The 20,711-nt window shown below is 38.5% G+C and overlaps 1 protein-coding gene across 7 annotated transcripts in view; it reads left to right on the top strand.

The window, feature by feature from the left end:
• PTK2 (protein tyrosine kinase 2) overlaps positions 1 to 20,711 on the top strand; it is a 189,659-nt gene that overhangs the window by 132,514 nt on the left and 36,434 nt on the right. For 2 of the 7 annotated variants that reach the window (XM_054516825.1, XM_036378830.2), the window contains 7 exons: positions 1,412 to 1,442; positions 2,193 to 2,245; positions 10,971 to 11,054; positions 12,203 to 12,220; positions 15,929 to 15,985; positions 17,352 to 17,372; positions 18,416 to 18,513. In XM_054516825.1, coding sequence (XP_054372800.1) covers positions 1,412 to 1,442; positions 2,193 to 2,245; positions 10,971 to 11,054; positions 12,203 to 12,220; positions 15,929 to 15,985; positions 17,352 to 17,372; positions 18,416 to 18,513 — 362 coding nt within the window. The remainder of the gene's footprint in view (positions 1 to 1,411; positions 1,443 to 2,192; positions 2,246 to 10,970; positions 11,055 to 12,202; positions 12,221 to 15,928; positions 15,986 to 17,351; positions 17,373 to 18,415; positions 18,514 to 20,711) is intronic. The other 5 variants (XM_036378832.2, XM_054516815.1, XM_054516816.1 and 2 more) reach the window with 5 other exon arrangements.

The following is a 20,711-nucleotide window of genomic DNA, read 5'->3' as shown; positions in this document are numbered from 1 at the left end:
TGTGCCTTTTCCTTCCAGCTTGGTATCTTTAGCCCAGTTCCATCCAGGTTGAACTTCTTGTGCCCATTGCATTCTCTTTTTTGGGTACCTGTGCCCCAGTCTTTTACTGCCAGGCTGCATCTCCACACCATTGGTCTCATATTTGTTCCTCCACACTATCTCTGAGGATCTGTGCCTTTTGTTTCCTTCCCAAAAGGTATCACTTACCCTAACATATCACAGTACCTTTATCTCCCACCTGCTCATATAATCTTACTGTCCTCCCTCTGCCCCCCAGTTGCAGGTGCTTGTTCTTGTCACCTTGCTGAGCTGCTCCAGGGCTTTGAAATTGCAGCTTCTGGTTTCCCTTCTTTTCTGCAACTTCTTTTTCAACACCCTCCAACAGACAGATCAAAAGAGACTGATGTTGCTGAGCCAAATGATGCTTTTCTACCTGTAGACAGCAGAAAAAATGAACCAAAATAGTGTATTTTGCTATGTTGAGTGTGGTTCTGGGGTACCAGGCATTTCACCAGTCCCTTAATACATAAAGGCAAGACTGTTGTTTACACCTGTAATTCCTGGAAATTATAACATGGGAGAAAATCAAATCAGAATTTACATTATTTTGTTGAAAAGTGTACATCACCATTTTTTGCAAGTGTGGCTGTTCTCTCAGGTCACTTTATCAGAGCTACATTGATTTAGAGAGTAAAACACACTTTATTACCCCTCTTCTCTCATCCCCTGCATACTCCAATCTACTGAAAAGGTGTTTTGCTAAAGGATTAGTAACTTCCCCACAAGAATGCCAAGGGTTTCATCAAATCCTAAAGCAAAAAAACCCTTTGAATAGGTACATCCAAGGTCTCACACACATTACCATTTTCAAAGAAAGACTGGCAAGGATTTGAATGTAATGTACAAAAAGCTGACTTACTCTCTGGCACAAAACATTATTATTGTATATATAGTCTCAAGCCAGTGTGAAATCAATATGATAATATGTGCTTTAATGATTTATTTCAGTTGTCTTACTTGGAAATCCAAGTTGGATTGAATTGTTTTATTTATGTTAGAACTTAGGACATCTTGGAGATAAAAGAAAAGCATTTCTTACCAGAGAGATGAGATAATGTCACACCTTCTGCAAGTGATTTATTGGAGTTATTTGTTAAGAATAAAACCAGCTTTTATATTCTGTGTACGTTGTTTCCTCAGATGAGAGTTTGCCTAAAGGTCTGTGTGAGTGGGTAGAAGGAGTTGTTGATAATGCTGCTGTTTGTATATGTATAGAACATTCTTTGAGCTCTCTCAGTTTCCCTGAGAGATTCTGATGATTATTGTTTCAGGCATGTATATATTTCACTTTGAGAGAGGTTATTTGAAAACGTGCAAAAGCTCTAATCCTGTTTTCTTCTTGTTTATACAGAAGGTGAAAGAGCTTTACCATCCATACCAAAGTAAGTTTTGTGCTTTCTTTTCTCATATATTTTTAAAAATGTTTTGAAAAATAGTGATGCTTTTAGAACTTCTTTCTAACAATAATTTTTATTGTTGCTCTTGGATTCCAGGACAAATAGCAGGTAGGGCATAAAAAGCTCACAGTAGTATTTAACTACAAAGATACCAGAAAGAAAATCAGAGAACAAAAGTACCTAATGCATCCCATATTTGACAATAACAAAAGCAGGATGTTTTGGAAAAAACTTGACTGGGGTTCAGGCTGTTTCTTTTGAATCCATCAGTAAATTTAATTATAGGAATGATGCTAAACAGTTTGCACTGTTTACTTATAAATAAGTGCATTTAAATGCAATTGGTTTTCTATGTTTGACATGTAAATTAATTCCAAATAGTACAGGATAAGTCTTTTTACAGACAGAAACTCAATTCATACTCCATTTCCCACAGATCACACAGAAAGTATAAGCACAGTCAGGTTACACACATCTTAGAAGTGTGCACAGTTTGGCTTTTGTGGTTTCCTCCCAACTCCCCAGGTTTCTGTGACTCGTTGTGCTGATGAAAAGCCACTCTCACTCCCCCAGACAGGATGAAGTGGTAGATTCCTCTCTGCCTTCTCCCCCTGCTCATCCTGTGCCTGGGGAGGTGGCTCAGCCCTGCTAATTACAGTAGGTGCCTGTTGGGATGAGCTCCCAGTGCTTGTGAAGCATGTCCAGCATTCAGCACTTCCAACTTCTGTTTTCCAGGCTGGCCAACAATGAGAAGCAAGGAGTGAGGTCTCACACAGTCTCTGTGTCAGGTAAGGCTAATCCAAAGCCAGCAGCTGAATTTATTTCTGGAGCTGGCAGAGGTGCAGGGAGCTTTTGCAGGGCTGCTGACTGCCCCAGACTGGAGCTCTGCTCTAAAGAGAAACTTTTATGCAACAGCCACATCTGTGCAGTTACTTCAAAGCTTGTCAGAATTTCCACTTAACTTTGGGATGAAGTAGAATGTCTTGGCTAGAACTGAAATTACCTGAGTATGTGCTAATTGTGAGGGAGCAGCTTTGAAAAGGGAAAATAGGCAATTAAATATTAATCATTGCTTTACAGAAAGGAGAAACCTAATAGCTGTTTTTCTGTAGCTGTTTAGATAAAAGCATTTAATTTTTCTTGTTGAAAATGACAAGTTAATTGAAGGATGGGTATGTGAGGTAATACATGTTATTTCTGTTCTTTATAGGTTTCTAAGAATTCTCTAAGTTAACATGGAGGTTTTATGCTTCAGAGAAAATATGTTCCTGTTACAGAATCTTAAATAATTTTGAAGGATTGAGTCTTAGTAGTGTCTTAGTAGAAAATGTATTTCTAAATCAGTATGCATAATATTTATTAAGGGGATTGTAATGCAAAAAAAGTATTTATAGTATGATAATTATTAAGATTTACATTATGATTATATTATGGTTCAGTAGGTTTCTGGTATTTGGTCACAAACTTGAAGAACCAATACTGTGACTCAGTGGATTTCCCTCCCCTTAGAGGGAGGCTGCAGCCCCACTTTTACATTTATGTGAGCTCTTAGTGGCAAATACTCAAAACCCCAGCAGATTTCATACAAAAAGGTGGAAAGATATATAGGCATTTAATTAATTTCCTACTTCTCAGATTCCTTTCCCCACCCTTACCCACTTGTAAAAGAGATTTAAGATTCACTGCTTGGCATAGGAAACCCAAATAGACACTGCAAGAAAACAGGGGAGAGGATGTGAGTTAAAATGAGGATAAAGCTGCAGAAATAGAGCTTCACCAGTTACTGTGGCCTCCCAGAGTCAAATAGCAGCTCTTTTTCCTTCAGTGCCTGGCAAGCAAGCATGAAGCAAGGTCAGCATATTCTCTTTGGATTCTTACCTGTATGGCTCATTTTAGCTGTTAAAAAAAGTTGAGATTGCTCAAGTGATTACTGTGTTCTTTTGTAATTATTCCACTGCCCCTCAAAAAGGCTAATCTTCAGGACAAAAAAGGCTGTCTGCAGCCTCAGACGTTCACTCCTTCAGTTTTTCTGAGCATGCTAGTTATACTTTTAATAAAAAAACAATAATAAATGCTGACTTCATGATCTTTTCTTGCTGTCACTCTGGCTTTGCAATTTGAAGTGTCTTCTGCTGAAGTTCTTAGGTGTTTCAGAGCACAAACACTCCTTTTTAAAGTAGCATTTTGAAATTAGTGTAGGAAGTGACTTGTACTACCCCCAGCTCTGGCATTGAGGGCATCACATGAAGGTGAATGAGAGGGAAATGAGAGCAGTGCTGGGGGTGAGCTGCTTGTTCAGGTGAATGTCAGGGGCACTGCAAAGTGGCTCCTGTGAGCAGTGGAATCAAATTAAACCAGCAAATATCATCCTCACTCTTGCCAATACCAAAAACACCAATTAGGTATTATTTTTGTATTGTAGGAATGTTTCATATCTTTCCACAATAAAATTATTGTGCTTGATGCTTGTTTTTATACCATGTTAATGGTTTTTATACCATTTTAAACCACTGGAAATGCTGGAATGGTTCAAGCCATTTAATATTTAATCTCAAGGGTTTGTTCTTCTTGTAATATAATGACACAGAACACATGAATACTTTTTTTTTGTTGTGTTTTTCCCCCCAAAGTTAGTTAAAATGCACTGAGTGTGTCATCATATTAAATGTAAAGCAGAGGCAGATTGCTGAGATGACCCCACATGACAGGGGTTATTCTCAGAAGCTGCTTTCTGTAAGAATCCCTTGAATCCCCCGAGGAATCAGGTTGCTATAAATGAAGTGGTGCTTGGTGTGGATGTGGAGAAGTGTCACTGCTGTTGTCAGATGGAGCCCATCCATCAGTGGGACAAGGGAGGCACCAGCTCTGCACGAGGCCCAGCCCAGGGCAGAGGCAGCTGAGGGGCTGCTGCTCTGGGGTGCAGAACAGGAGCTTTTCTCTGCTGACTCTGCAGGGGCTCAGAGACAGAGGTTTCAGATGAGTTTTTGTAGCTCAGTGACAGCTGTACCTCCTCCACACCTTTGATGGTTTGAATCATGAATTAACTCTGCTGTTTGATTTCACTGACACTGCTCCCATTTGTTTAGAGCTCTCCCAATGCTAAAGATAAATAGCAAAAATGTAAAACAGAGATTCATCAAAAAAATAAAAAGTCATATACTGTGATGGTGTTCACAGGGGTCTTAGGATGAGGGAAGAGATGAGGATTTGACTCCATGTTTCAGAAGGTTTGATTTATTATTTTATGATATATATTACATTAAAACTATACTAAAAGAATAGAAGAAAGGATTTCATCAGAAGGCTGGCTAAGAATAGAAAAGGAAAGAAAGATAACAAAAGCTTGTGTCTCAGACAGAGTCTGAGCCAGCTGGACTGTGATTGGCCATTAATTAGAAACAACCACATGAGACCAATCCAAGATGCACCTGTTGCATTCCACAGCAGCAGATAATCATTGTTTACATTTTGTTCCTGAGGCCTCTTGGCTTCTCAGGAGAAAAAATCCTAAGGAAAGGATTTTTCACCAAATGTGTCTGTGACAATATACATTTATAGTATTAACACACTTAGTTCAAAAGGGAAGTTTCACAGTGAGTTCCACACCACAACTGGGATAGACCAGCAATATCCAAACCCAGTGTGAAACATGATTTGGTGGTTTGAAAGTTCAGGTATTTGTCTAAAGTTTTGCAGGTTTAAAAAGGAACCAGTTAGTGAAAGATACCTTGTGTTTTTTAGGTACTTACTAACATACTTTGGAATATTTCTTGTCTAGTGAAGTGAAAACTTGGTCTTTTCCAAGTGCTCCAACACTCCAAAGCACACAAAGATAGAAGGTTTGTAAATCCTCTTGATTTTTTTTCCTCTTCTAAATAAAGGTCCTTTCAAACTAGTGAGGGATGAAGTTGGTTTCAGGAATCCAAAGCAGCAAATTGCTGGATCTGGGAGTCACTGAACCAGGTTTCACCACAAGCTTCTTTCCTCTTGCTGCTTCTCTTTCTTCTGGTGTTGTCTACCTTGATTCCTCAAATTCTCTGTTCCTTGCAGTGGGCACTGTCTTTGTGTGTAACCAAGATGCCTGCCAGATTCCCCTCCTTTTAAAAAGTATAGTGATTTTATGCCTCAACACATTTGTGTGTGTGTAAGATTATAAACTCCTGTAAATAAGCTAAACCAAATCAGTTGGATTTTAGATTTCTTTGGTAGTGATCTGATGTTTTGGCTGAAGTTGCTGTGATTCATCAGAAACAATGACTGTTTTAGCGAATAGGGAATTGCAGCTTTTACTTCCTTCTCCCTCTGCTTCTGCATTAAATAAAGAGTTTTTTGTCCTTAGCCAAGGGTGTACACTCAGGAAATGGTAAGGTTAAACTATTTGGTCTGTGCAAATAATATATCAAATGTGTAAGAAGCAGCACACCAGTTAACTCTAATTTTATTGACTGTATTTCCACTGTTTGGCTTGGAGACACCTTATTAAAATGCTCTGCTGTAGTCCAAAGGAACTTATTTTGGCCAGCAGTTTGTTTTTAAATAGCAAACATTAGCCTTGGTAAGGTGATCATCTTGTATTTCCAGATGTACATATTTCCAAAAATAATAACTTATCTGGTCCAGTCTATATTACAAAAAGTTTTTCATAAAATGAAATCAGTACAGCAGTAGCTGCTTGCTCCCTTTTTACATAAATTCCTCCTGACACAGAGTTCTTTGGTTTCTTCTGCCCCTTCCTTACATATGTAAATATGACTAAGAAGAATAAATATGCTTTTGCATCCCTTGGCTAATCACTGTTCTTCTTTTACCCTGGAGAATTCATGAATTTTTTTAATCCTAGCTCAAATGCTGCTTTCCATGCAGTGCCACAGAATATGACAATTCAAGCCCATGTGTTTCACTGAACAGGCAGAGAATTGACCAAGCCTTGGCAAGTTCTTGGCACTGCTGGGTTAATGGTTGGATTAGATGATTTTAAGGGTCTTTTTCAACCTAAAGGCTCCTGTGATTCCAAGCAGTCCCTCCTGGCATTTGGATATTCAGGTACTGTTGTAAAATGAGGTTTTTGTGGGGAGGGAGCTGTGAGTGAGAAGATGACAGGAAGGGAGAGGTGAGCTGTCCTGCAGTAGCCAGCACAAGGGATGAGTCTGAAGGGGATTTTAGGATGTCCCACAGGGTTGGTCTTGCTTAAAGCAGGTGCTGGCTTTGCAGCTTTAGTATGAGCTTATTTGGTGAAGGTAATTAAAAGGTCTCTGAAAATACAGTCCCTGTTTCAGCTGATAAAGCAAAATGTTCAAGGCGCCTGAGTAGCAAACCCTAGGACACAAACCTTTAAGAGGGAAATAAATATATTAAAGAGAAACTGGTTTGTTATCCTGTTCCCCAGCTGGTGCAGCTGCTGTCAGTAACACAGGCAGCATTTTAAACTCAAAGGGGTGCAGCTCTAAGTGCATCATGAAATGATGGCAGGAGTTTCTAATAATTCTGGTTGTGCCATTGCCTCTCTATCCCATGGTTTAGATATATTCAGTAGCATGCCCCATGAAGGATTTGATCTCTTGGAGCAAATATCTGTATAGGAGCTGAAGGATTTTAGGATCCTGAAAGAGGAGCTTCTCAGCATCTTTCCAGGTTCTGCTTTAAAAATCACAAATTTGTAACATAACAATGTTAAATTTAAATCACTGTGATTAACTCCTGATCATGGCAGTGAAATGAGAGCTGCTGCTTAGGAGCAGATCCTGTTTGAGGGAGCTGCCAGTCTAGTCCTGGCATTCAGCTGAAATTTCAGTTTGAATGGAAAAAACACCCCTGTTTTGAAGGAGGTGAGCCTGATTTAAGTGAGATTTTATCGTGAAGGAAAAAAAACCACCTCTATGGTATAGTTTGTGAGTAAAAGAGACTTTCAGGAGGTTTCCTATAGAGGAGAAGCCAAATGTGAAAACAAAACAAACAGGAGAGGGGGAAAAAACCCCTGATGTCAGTGTTACAGAACTTCAGAGTGCTCTAAATGAAGGAGGTGCTGGCTTGTGAAAGGACCTGTGTGCCCTGGGTTGAGGCTGATCAGCAGCAAAGCTGTGGGCAGGATGGAAAAACAAATTCAATGTTATTGAATCACTGCTGCTTGCAGAGCACAGAGCAGGCTCTGTGACACAATTCCTGTGCTCCACATGAAGGTCTGCCCTGTGCCCAGGTCTGAAAGAGTTTCTTGTGCAGGACTTGTATTTCTTTGCTCCTTTTGAGTTAGTTGGTGGGGAAAAAGGTGGCCTTTGCTTGAGATTGAAAAATTATTGGCAGTTTTTTAATGTCCATTTTGTCAAGACGCTCCAAAAGGACAAAGCTGGGAAGTGTAAGTAAATTTTTAGATGAAAAATTGTATCTTGAGCACTTAGGACTGTATCACAGCTCAGCTTTGTTGCACTGCACAGCTCACTTCTGAAAAGAAAGAGTAAGTGTCTTGCTATAAATGACATAGTTATAAATTCAAATCAAGTAATTATTAAGTAATTTGAGGAATATAAAGACTTTGTTAGAGCTTTAGCTCTGCCATATGGTCACAGCACTGGGAGACATTCAAGCTTAAAGTTTACTGCAGATTAATTTTACAAACCTTGAGCAAGTCATTAGTCTCCAGGTTCCTGGAGGAGGGAGTTGCTTCTTAACTTACCCAGCTATTTCACTGATTAATAAGATAATATAGTTGAAAATGCCCTCAATGCTAATAAATTACAGTATTTCAGATTCCCATCACAGTTGAATAGGCTGGTGCTGTTATCTTTTCCTATTTTAGCCTGACTGACTGAAAGGCTTCTTTTCATGCACAAAAAGACCAGAATGAATTGTGGTGACAATCTGAAGAGATTTCTTCCATATCAGTGTCCAGGAAGTTCCTGCAATGATTCCATCAGCCTGTGGTGCTGGTTAAGGTTTTAATGAGTTTTTATTCTCCTGTGCTCCTCCTCTGTGGGCCTCTCATTGGATTTGAGCAGACACTTCTGCTGTGCAAATAGTACCTGACTGGAGAAATATTCCATGCAGGTTTGGGGGTTTGTTGTTCATGTAGAAACATATTTGATGTGCCAACCCCACCGTGCTCATTTGAGTTCAAAAGCTCAAAAATCAATTGATTTATTCTTTTTCCAGGTTTTTGTTGCATGGTTTTTCCTCAGACTGGTTCAAGAATGTACAGTGAAATAGAATGGGATATTTTCACGTTCAGCCTTCCAGTATTTGCTCTCTGCCCATACAAGGAGCTCCAGTAGTAACTGCCCTGTAAAAAAAGAGCAGTAAAAGCCTGGCCTCTTTCTTTCTAACATAGTTATTGCACAGCAAGTGATTTTTTTTTCCTTATTTTAGCCTTTTAAATTTTTTTTCACAGTAATTTTAGTGAATACTGCATAGAGGAACTAAATAAATAAAGAAGTCCTGTGCAGTTCTCAGCAGCATTCTTGAGCACCAGTGATATCCTGGCTGGAAGCTGCTGTGGAATGCTGGAAATCCTTCTAAGTTGTATTCATTTCATTATGGTATTCTCTGGACTCCTGGGAAAGTGTTAGAACTTCTATTTTTTAAAATTTTAAATCAACTCATTAGAATCAACTTCCTTTTGTAGCTAGACTTGCAGATGTGGTAAGTTTAACACAAAGCATCTTCCATTTATTGTGGCAGAACAGCTGAACAAACACAAATTGTTGACAGCAAATCATAAAGGCAGAGTTTGAAATGCAAGGGCAGAATTGGACCATCACAGGGCATCAGGGCATGCACATGAATTAAAACCACTTTTACCTTTGCAATGTGCCCTCATTTGAAATAGGCTTGCTCAGGTTTCAGCAGCTTGTGCCTCCCACCTCTCAGTGTTAGGGTGAGCAGCATTTCAGCACTTAAGGCTTAAATTAGCTCTGGAGCCTGAGCAGGCAGGTCAGGAGTTGAAGCCTCTCCTCCCTTTGGAGCTTGCATTGCCTGCAGTGACTCTATACCTGCTCTTCTCTTTCAGCACAGAGTGTTGGGTTCCCTCATTCTCATGTCAACACCCTTTCAGTGGTTGCCTAAACCAGCTGCAGTGTTTTTTCCTTTTCTTTCCTAGTGTCTGAAGCTTTTTATGAGTGTTACCTGAGGTTTGGGCTAGAATGACACTGCTGAAAATTGTCTGCCATGTGATGTTAGGAAGAGAAGTCCCTTAGGAGTATCAAGGGGGAGAACTCAGAGTGTTCCCCTTTAAATTAGCTTAACCCAAGACAATTGGAAATTTTGATACACTGATTTAGTCAAGAATTTTCCCCTCTCCTTGCACCTCTTTTAGTTTTTAGCATTGAATCTGATTAATGTTCTGTCTTTCTCTCTGATATGTGCATTTTCCCACTAGATTAATGATTCCTGTTTGCTCAGTCACCCAGCAGTTTTTATGATGGTGGTTTTTGTTGATTGTAGAAGTTACTTTTATTAAAATATAATTTTCCTTTTCTGTCCTTCCTGCACTCCTCCCACCTCTGACTGGTTCACTGTCCCAGTAGCTGCTGCTGTGGGACTGGGCTTCTCTTTTAACACCTCCATCCCCAGCCTGTGTAACTCCAGGTGGCTGCACCTCACTCCTGAGTTTTGGCTGTGAAGAGCTACCAGCCCCAAGATGCAGGTTTTTTATTTAATTGGCTTTTTAAACCACTTCTCATAATTCCTTAGAGAGAGGAAAAAGGGGAAAGCAGAGATGAGCAAGCAGGTAACAAGAGAAATGAAAGGAGCAGGTATCCTCAGGTGCTGTGTGTCATCTTGTGTCCTTCCTTCTCACCTTGTGTGACTTCTTTGTATTTTTTCCTACTCCAAAATTTCCCTTGTCCTGATAAGCACTTTGCTAAAACGTGCAGAGGGGTGACTGGGAAAGGAGGTAGTGAGGGTGCCATGGGCTGTTCACCCAGAGCTGGAATATCAATTGGCAGGGCAGGTCTGCACTGGGAATGAGACTCTGGTGGCAGATTTGAGATCATGAAATCTGTCAGTGCTGTATTTCAGGAGACAAGGAAACATGTTTTCCCTTGTTCTGTGTAACCCTGGTGTGTTAAACACTCCTTCTGTGTTGTTTTAAGGGTTCAGAGAGTCAATACATACATGTTTGAGTCTGGTGGCTGCCACTTTAGCTGGAATATAGCTGTCACACAAGTCTGACAGAACTTAGATGGCAAACTTGGAAAAGCAGGTTGCACTTCTGGGATAAATGTTCTTTGTATTGCTAATGAATGGTGTACATAGCTGGCATAATCTGACTTTTTAATGGGTTCTAGTCTTACTTCTAAAAACTAAAATACGAATTACTGTAGAAAGGAATTTGAAGGAAAACACTAAAAATGCTTTAGAGTTTCAGAGACATTTGTATTTTCATTTGGGTACACAGAATTTTAATGTAAACCTTTACTTTTATGTTCATTCGTTGTAGATGTTCTCTCCAGTCTCTTTTCTTTTATTTCCAAATAATTTGTTTCTGTTTTTTTTTCTCTTTCCTTTTCTTGCCTCTTTGTAAAGGAGTCAATCACTGTCAGCATAAAGTAAAGAAAGCTAGACGCTTTCTGCCTTTCGTCTTCTGTGCCCATGAGTCGCCGCCCAAGGGTACTGCTCTGCTCTTTGTCTAGGCTGCCTTATTAACCCAAAAGCTGAATTTACTAACTCAGTTACTGTTTGTAAACTACTTTAGCCTCAGGTAAACAGAGTTCCAAGAATAATTTAGTTACCTTTTCCTGCTGTTGAATTGGATTTTCGTGCAGCTTGCTGGTCCCCGTTTTTATGGGGAACGTGTTTTCGAGCATCATATGCTACAATGACAAACATATTAAATTATTTTATTTATACAGTCATGCAGCCCTTGACTGCCATCTTTTTTTTTGGTAAATATATTTTGACTTCATTCTTGGACCCCTGACACAGCATGCTTATGGATGAAACAGAATAGCAACAATAAGCATCAGCTGAGATCACTTTGAATTAAACACAGACTACAGCGATGCTTTTGGCTGCGTACTGGTCCAGCACTGATCTAGACCAGTTTGGCTTTATTAGGGGTAAGAAGAATTTCCTATTATCTATAGAAACTGTCTAAAATATTTGCCTTAGCTTGTGCTGTGGGGTTTGGTGTGCAGTAGGGCTGCTGCAGTACACGTGGAATCTGGTGTTTGTTTGAAATCTTCCCTGTAGAGTTGCTCTCTTTGCCACTCGTTCAAATTTCAGCCTTGTACAAGTGCACAATGCTCTGTGTCATTGAAACTTAGATGGTTCCATTTCTCACTCATGTCTTGGTGATAGCTCAGGAGTGCATTTCTCCTGGAAGGGTCAACACCAGCTCTGCTTTTCCAAAGTCCTCAATGTATGTGCAGAGTCAAATTGAGCCGACTCATCTGGCTATAGGAGAACTGCTTTAAAGTATTGAATAAACCCAGAAATTGACTATTTTTAACAATGCATTAAAAGAACTACTTCCACTTCCAAATTTATTTTTTGTGTACCTTTGTGTTTGAAAGTCATTAACTCTGTTTCATCATGAAAGCTTCTTAGAGCTTATCTCTGTCCCTTGGGTTTTAGGTGAGAAGTCTTAAATTCTGCTGCTTTTCTGGTTTCTCTTGGGTCAGGTATATAAGATAACTACAGTCTGAATACTTTTGGATTACTCATGAATTTAATAGTATATTTTCCCCTCCCCCTTCTCTGTCCCCTCTCTCTCCCCCTCTTTTTTCTCTCTCCTTGCATGCCACCTGGATCTGCAGATGAAATTAGTGGGGACGGTAATATGTTTTCTAGTCTGTGTGTTACTAACGTGCAATATGCAACTCTTATCTCCATATACCACTTAATGCACATTTCAGTAATACATTTTATACAGCTTTTAGTGTTCAAAAGTGGTCTGCTTTGGGTATTAGCTGATAAATACTGTACTTTACAGGCTGTACAACTAATGCTTCTTGCTAAACTGGAATTGGAAAAGGAAAAATTCTGTTTCAAACACTTAGAGATGTGGTGGTGCATGTGTTTGCAATGAGACTTGTGGCATGATGCAAAGAAGGTTTAGAGGTTTGTAAGTGTCCAGTTTGATTGAATGGTTACATTATCATTAATTTGGTCAGTGGGTGAGATCAGTGGATGTAACACCTGAGAAATGAGTCGACTGAGTAATGCTTTAAAGGCATCAAAGTGCTCCTTGCATTAAAAGAAGCTGTACAAGATAGATTAATGCAGATTGAATACATGAATATTAACCAGGTTTCAGCTATTCAAACTTACAATTTTAGAGACAGATTTTAATGTTTGGGGTTTCCTTTTAAAAATTTTGAAACTTACTACAAAATATTTAACTTTTGCAGACTTTTAAAATCTTTTTTCTTCTGAAAAGAAGTTGAGGTTTGGTTTTTTAAAAAGAGAATTTTGGCTATTTTTCTAAAGGATTCCAGCTGATGTTGGGAAAGAATCAAACTGCTGCTACTGATAGTGTGTGTACCTTTATTCTTCTAAGTAGGAGGCACTAAAAGGGCATAAAAGCAATATGCAAAGGAGGGTGATAAGAGGAAATAGAGATCACATCTTGTGACCTTCCTTTCAGTAAAATGTGAAGGGGGTGTATTAACTTTTCATCTCCTTCCCTTCAGCTATAAGCTAAAGATAATACCACACAATTTTCTTCCTTTTCTTAAACATCAAATGGACATTTTTTCTGTCATAAATTTAAAAATAATATTTCATATACTACCCCTACATAGCTTTTATTGAAACTTATCTTCTTTTATAAATTACAGGCTCTGATAAATGGGAAAAGTTATGAAAATGGGAAGTTCAAACGTGTGCCTAAGGTCATGGATTAACTATTATGGATTTAATACCCTGGGATGTTTCTCCCTACATTTAATAAATGAATTCAGATTTAGTGAAGCTCAGATTGGCTCATTCATGTGAGTGACCACCACTACCTTTACCTGGAAGCAACTTGTTCATTTTGCCATCTCCAAGAATCATAACAAGGGATGCTGCTGTGTTTAAAAAGTGCAGGAAGGCAGCATGATGAGCCCTCATATTAAATCTGAGTTTTTTTGGACTTACCAAGGACATCTGGAATCCCTGAATGTGTTCAGCTCTTGAGGGTGCTGTAACACATCCTCCTTTGTGGAGCAGCCTGGAGAGCCCTGCCCAGCTCAGCTTTGCTTTAGGCTCAGTGTAGGTTCTGGAATATCTCTTAACAGACACAGTTCTGGCAGATTTGGGGACAATCTCAGTCTATCATTAATACTGGGCCCAAGCCCCTCTGTGAGGAGGTCAGTTCTCTTTGTTCCAGACCACTTAGAGCACATCAGTGTTGATGCCTGGACTGAATTTTCCTCTAATTCCCAAAACCAATGCCAGACATACATAGGAATTATTTTTTTATATATTTCTCTCCAGATTATTAAATGTGGAACAAGAAATATTTGTGTAGTTAATTGTGTACATTTAATTTATTTGGATTGATTATGAAGACTTCTGGTTTCATGATGGTTTTGGGCAATGTATCAAAAGCATGTAAAGTGCTCTGTGCTGCTCTGAGAATGCTTTTAGTATGAATTAACTCATTAGTTTAAATTAGAGAGATGAACAAGCCCTGCCATTGATCACATTCTGAAAGCACTATTCTGTAACCTAGTGTGAAAGGTGTTTGGGGTCCTTTAAGTGGTACCAGTAAAGTGGCACCAGTTTGGTTTCCAGGCTTCAAAAATTTTTCTTAGATGTGTTTACAATATTTTTCATCCAGTCAATTTTCTAACATAAAGAACTTTCTGATATCTTCAACAAAATCCTATCACAATATTGGAGGGAAACAGAGTGATTTATCTCCATCATGTTGGTGATTGGTTTTTTTTAAGCTGCCTTTTTTTTTTTTTTTTAATGAAACTGAGGCTTATTTTTACAAAAACATTAGCTTATAATGTAGGGAAGAAAATAAAATACCAAGAAATAGATAAGTGCTTCTGGAGTGTCCTGCCTGTTCAGAATTGTGCAGGGTCATTAGAATTTATTGCATTTTCATTAGGTGACTGTGTTTTGCTATGTCCCAAATAGAAATTGCCTGACAAAATTTAAAATTACATGGAATTTCCTAAATCTGCTTTTACCTGGTGTATTCCTGCAGGAGTTCAAAAGAAAAAACAGCTTTCATTTTATTTAAATAGTAAGAAACTAGGATCACAAGTTACACTTACTCCCTGAAGTGTGTTGAACTTCAAAGGTTATAGGCAACCTGTACTTTCCTAATTGTTGAATATTCAGTTTGCCTGAAAACTGAGCCTCTTGCTTGTCTGTGTGTGAACTATTGATGAGCCTTGCTCTGGTTTCAGGGCTGGTTTCAGCTCAGGGTCCATCCCATCCTTCTTCCCACTCACTGTGGCTTTGTCCCAGTCCAAGCCATGGCTCTGGAAATGATGCCAGGGAGCTGTAGGGATGTATCCATGTGCTCCAGGGCAGGTGGGGGAAAAGGGGGAGGAAATCACCACTTCCAGAGGCTTTCCAGTGTGTGTGATCACCTGAAATCAACCACAAAAACTGCACAGTGGGTTTGGAAATTACTCAGTTTTGAGAACCTCTCTTTGTGTTTAAAGTTGGTGAATAAAATTTGACAGCCTTGAAGTAAAAAAATGAGCCCACTGTAGTGGACTGGCTTTAAAACCCCTGGAAGAATTGATCTGACCCTGGAGGAAATGACCTCCACACACTGGAAGTTCTTTAGGGCAAGGGAAGGACCTTCTGATATAACTTGACACCATTTAAACTATTTTGAGAACAGATGATATAAAAGTTGCAAGTTTTTAACAGAGGAAGAAGTGCACTGTCATTTTTCTGAAAATTTTGGGAAGTTGTTTCCAAAACCTGTCCATGAAATCTTGAATCTTGACAGCAAAACTAGTGGTAAATTTCTACTAAACAAGGAAAATTGTAAGAAAAATGAGGAAGAGAGTGTGGTTTAAAAAGGTCTTTGTGCTCTAGAAGATTCTGTGGTAAATAACTCAGCTGGCCACACTGACAGTAGGGGGAAGCTGCCCTGGAACATCATTGGTGTCTTCTGCCTGTTTGTCATAAAACATAGCAAACTGTTATTCACACTTTATTGAAGGTAAAGCAATTTAACTCATTCATAATTTTTTCCCTTTACTGCAATGGAATTTGCTGTTAAAAAGATTTTAAATCAACAGTTGAAATGGGTCCCAATTGCAAAACTTGAACTTTTTTGAGTACAAACGAATCTTCCTTTTCTTCTTTGTTGAGTGCATCTCTGTGATGTAATGCAGTTGGCACTGAGGTCATTATCATATCATGAATTATGCATGAGCAAGTTTTAGTCATGCTGTATTAAGTGTGACCCAGCAATGCTGAGCTTGGGGTTTGGGACATACCAGCCTTGATACATTGGAATTGTTGTTCTGGAATTGTTTTCATCTGCTTTTCCCGAAACTCTTCAATTCCTCCCTTTGCAGAGACTGATGACTATGCAGAGATTATAGATGAAGAAGACACTTACACAATGCCCTCAAGTAAGTGCCATGGTTAACTTGGGAAATTTCCTATCCAAAAGCTTCCTTGAGTTTAGCAGGAACTAAAATATTTCAGCCTTATTTATTAAATGTGCAAAGAAAATGTTCTGCTTTCCTGCTATCTGTGATTTCACAGTGAAATTCTTTCTTTTGTCTCAAAATGGGGATTATTTTTTTTTTGATTGTGATGCTGAACATAACACTTAAGATTGGATAAGGTCTCTGTGATGAGATCAAACAGTGTGGCAAGCTCTGTGGATTGCTGGCTGTCAGTATCTCACCTTGCTATGTGACAGATTTGCTGCTCTCCAGTTCCATGAGACAGGAACACTCAACCGTAGCACATGCAATTTTGTTAAAGATGAAAGACTGCAAGAACAAAAATAGAAATTCAAAGTTCTGCTGATCTTCATCTTTGAAGTAAAAACAGTGGTGCTGCAGCCACCACAAGGATTTTGTGTTACAGCCTGTTTGAATTGTGATATAATCCTAAACTGTCAAGGCCAATTCATTTAACACGAAAGTTCAATATTCTGACTTTAAAAGCTGCATCTGGGAAATTCCAGTTGCATTTGGGCAACCAAGGATTTCTCTGGAAACAGACAATCCATTGATGCAGAATCCTGCCAAAAACATCAGGTTTGGTCAGTGTGAGAGGAGAGATGGTGCTGAGCTGGGGCCACATTCTGCTGAAGGACCATGAACTTGGGGAAATTTCTGAACTCACCATGGGGCAGAATGTTTCATGATCACTTCAGTGTTCACAGCATTGTTTCCATAGCTGTGGAAAACCTTTGAAAAGCAAGAATATATGTTTTTGCAAAACATATATATATATATATGAACATTAGTATTTGAAAAGCAAGAATATATGTTTTCCAGAAATAAACTGAGCATTTTTAATGTCTTGCAGTTAAGTGACAACATATTGTATTAACATAGTTTCAGGATCAAAACATACTGATAAATGATATCCTTTATTTTTGTTAACAGATTAACTTTGTGTAATTTATTCCCCCTCCCCCCCCAACGTTTTTATTTAAATTCTCATGGCAGTAATTACTTGTGGGCCCAGCCCTGGATGTGCTGAACACTTGAAGATGGCTTCAATGCAAAACCCATGAGATGGGCTGTGGAGGGAAATTCATTAAGTGCTTTGCTGGATTGAAGGGGACTCAAGTGTTCAGCTCCCAAAGGACTGAGTCAGTAAAGATCACAAGAATAGGCCTGTGACTTCTGCTAATGTAAACTTCAAATTGCATCAGTATATTTCTTCTTTTTTTATGTTGAAAAATGTTTGTCCTGTTTTGATTTTAAGAAGCTCTCTCTAAGTAAGCATTTGATTTTTCTCTTAATTGCACTGCAGAAAGCTATGGAATAGATGAAGGTAACAGGAGACCCTTTACCCATCCCTGTATGCTTGCAGTTTGGAATGATGTGGAATTTTAAAGCTTCCTCTTCACTTTCATTTAATAAACATTATTTATTTATAGTTAAACCAGTTAGCTTTGGGATTTTAAAGAGGAAAACGCAGTACTTAAAAAAAGAGATGAAAAAGGCATTTGTCACCTTGTTAGCCAGCTCTACATGACATTACTTCTGTAGTGTTAATTATGTCAAAGTCAAGGTTATGAAGTTCTAAGCTGGTTGGTTGTAATTTTTTCTCTGAATAATACGAGTAGAGGTGAAAACATATACTATGCATGCTTTTCTGCTATTCCTGAAATATTTTTCCATGTCTGCTAGAAATTAAATTGCAAATGAAATCATTCAATTGCAATTGATTACATGTTTTGCTGAAGTGCTGAGCCATTTTTATCAGTAATATTCTCAGCCTATTAAACTGTGACATTAACAAAATTGCATAAGGCCACCAAACATCTCAATTTTACTTCAGTTACATACTGGCAGAGGTGTAGTGCTCTCAAAATTTCACTCTTTCATTTTGTCTTTATTTGCCATGCTCTTGTTCCTGTATTTTTTCTTGCAGTTACCTCTTTAAAAGTTCTCTGGGCTTTTTTGATGGTTCCAAAATCTAAACCAGCACATGGTGGAGTCCTCTTAAACAGCCAAAGGGATGTGTGCTGAGTTTAACATCATTGGTGTTGCCTTAAACTGTTTGTGTGCTTTGTCTTTCACCAGCTGTAATTAAAAAGGATTTAATTATGTTTATTGCACTGAAATAAGTGCATTGTAATTAATTTAACAATCTCACAGTTCTTTTCCTGTTGCTTTGGTTCAAACTGAGAGGTTTGAGAGGTCTCCACTGTGTGTGTGCAGCATCTCTATAGGTTGGTGTGCAGCAAGTGTTAATCTTAGTTTTTCATATGTGAGACATTTGAGTGACTTACTTTGAGTTTTGTGTCTTGTGGATTATTTCCTTGCCCTTCAGCAGAAACTTAATATTTCAAGTGCATTATATTCTTGTAGCCAGAGATTATGAAATTCAAAGGGAGAGGATTGAGCTGGGGCGCTGCATTGGGGAAGGACAGTTTGGAGATGTGCACCAAGGAGTTTACATGAGCCCGGTAAGCCTCACTTCTCAAACCAAAATTAACAATACAACTCTGCTAGGTAAAATAAAAATAAGAGTATTCCTTAGAGGTCTTGGTCTGAGTCTTCCAGAACAAATAAAAATTTGGTCCAGTGACAATCTCGCTGTCTCTCTCATGACAAAGCCTAATAAAGTTCCTATGTTTTCCTGAAATAAAATACAAACTACTTGGACACTGATCCAGCAAAATCCCAATGCACAAGAGTCACCTCAGTGAAACCAGGGAGGTTGGCAGGACTTGTGTGATTTAGGCTGGTGCTCCTGAGTTTTTCTAGAAAGACTTAAGATTTCAGTTCAAATAGATCAAAAAATTTGTGTAAAATAGCGAGAGAAAGCTGCAAAAAATAGTTAATTTCAACAAAGGCCCCTAATAAAATAAATATTTCACATTAGAAGAAATTGTTGGAATTTTGATAGATTATAGAAGAATTCTTGAGGACAGTAATCTTGTTCTAACTTCAGCAACAGCTGGTTATGATCCTGGGCTCAGTGGGTTAAATAATCTTCAGTGCAATATTTAAGTAAATAAGGATAAATTTTCTGTTTCAGGCAAGTTTAAAGTCTGGTCTGATACCCTTATTTAGAAAGCACATCTGATATAATTTGCATTGAGAGTTTCATATTTTTCATTTAATTCTGTCCAAGTTAACAGGAGTACCAAGGATTAATGGTTCACTCACTTGATGAAAGCTGGATAAGTCTAGAGCTCTGTAAAACTAATTAAAGACCCTTTTCTTATGGGCTGTTGTTTTGAAAATGTTGGCTGTCTCCATTCTTTTGTGTGAATTGGAAAATGGATTTTACTCAGGCATTCTGTGCTGAGATTTTTAAACAACCACCTGTGGATTTATTTTTTTAATAAGAATGTACTTCATTTAGGACACTGCGATATGTGAAGGTGAAACAGAACAGTGATGTCATTAAATTTTAATGTTCTGGTCACAGAGTGTAACTTACACTCTGGGAAGAAATCTTAAAATCAATGTAAGATTAGTTCTAATAACATGGTAGTGTAGCCTTTATATGTTCAGCTTGAGTGCAAAAATAATAGGGGATATTCCTTGCCTTTTGTTCTGCTAGCTCAGAGCTGAATCTCAAAAATTCCATTTATCCCTGTTCATTGCACTTGTAAAGTCCTGATTCAGCATTCACCTCTCCCAGGTATTCCTAAAGGGTCACAGCCAGCCTCAGGTGTAGGGTACTGAGTGGAAAATGGGTTTATAGATACAGCATCCTATTGCTCAGCTGTAACAATCCCAGGAATCCCAGATTGTCTTTAAAGGCTGATTAACTGTGGAATTAATCCCAAAGTGTCATTTAAAAAAAACATTTCCTGCTCAGTACAGAAAATATGTCCAGTCTGATACATTCTCACTGGTTTGTCTCCTTATCCAAAACCAAAAGATTGACAAGACCCCAATATCAGACCTTTTCCAACATTTATTCTTCCAAATCTCTTTGCTGGTTGCAGACACTGAGGTTCTTCCCTTTGATGCCCCTGTTGGTTAAAGGATATTTCAAAACCTTGATGTTTAACACAGGAGAGGGATGGGTCTGGCAGGCATCCAGAGGTCTCATCCCCAGGCTGATTATTCAGTCCTGATTTCATAAGGGAATAATAAAATCATGATTTACCATCACCTTTTTCAGTTAGTTTATGGGCATTTGATGTGTGAGAAAAGGATTAGATCAATATTTTCCTGCAAAGTCAACTTGAAGATCTTTTTTGTGAGCAACTTTGAAAATAAGGCACTTCATCCTGCAAAATAGAAATACTATTCTAATTCTGGTAATTTTTGTCTGTAAATAGATTTAAAATAGACCAAGCATGAGCAGAGATGGAACATAATTCTGAATCTTCATTTCCTACTGGCCTTAAAAATTGGATGAGGACATTCATCAGTGCTGTAGCATTTTGAGGAAAGGTTCATTTGTAAACTGCTAATTAAACCATGGACAATTCCCAGTTTCCCACTTGGAAGGAGGACATGCAGGTCCTTGGACAAGCCCATTCCTAATGTAGAAATTTGATTTTAAAACACTTCAGCTGCTCTCAAGCCTTCAAGAACTTCTCATTTTTGGATATTCAGAGGATGAGAAATCAGATGGGAAAATCCATTTGATTTTCAATACATGTGGGTCTGTTGAACCTGCTGTTAAAGCCTTGATCTG

This window comes from Molothrus ater, chromosome 1, assembly GCF_012460135.2.
Source record: "Molothrus ater isolate BHLD 08-10-18 breed brown headed cowbird chromosome 1, BPBGC_Mater_1.1, whole genome shotgun sequence".
Taxonomy (NCBI): domain Eukaryota; kingdom Metazoa; phylum Chordata; class Aves; order Passeriformes; family Icteridae; genus Molothrus; species Molothrus ater.
The sequence above is the reverse complement of the archived record's forward strand: the minus strand, read 5'-3'. Positions and strand labels throughout refer to the sequence as shown.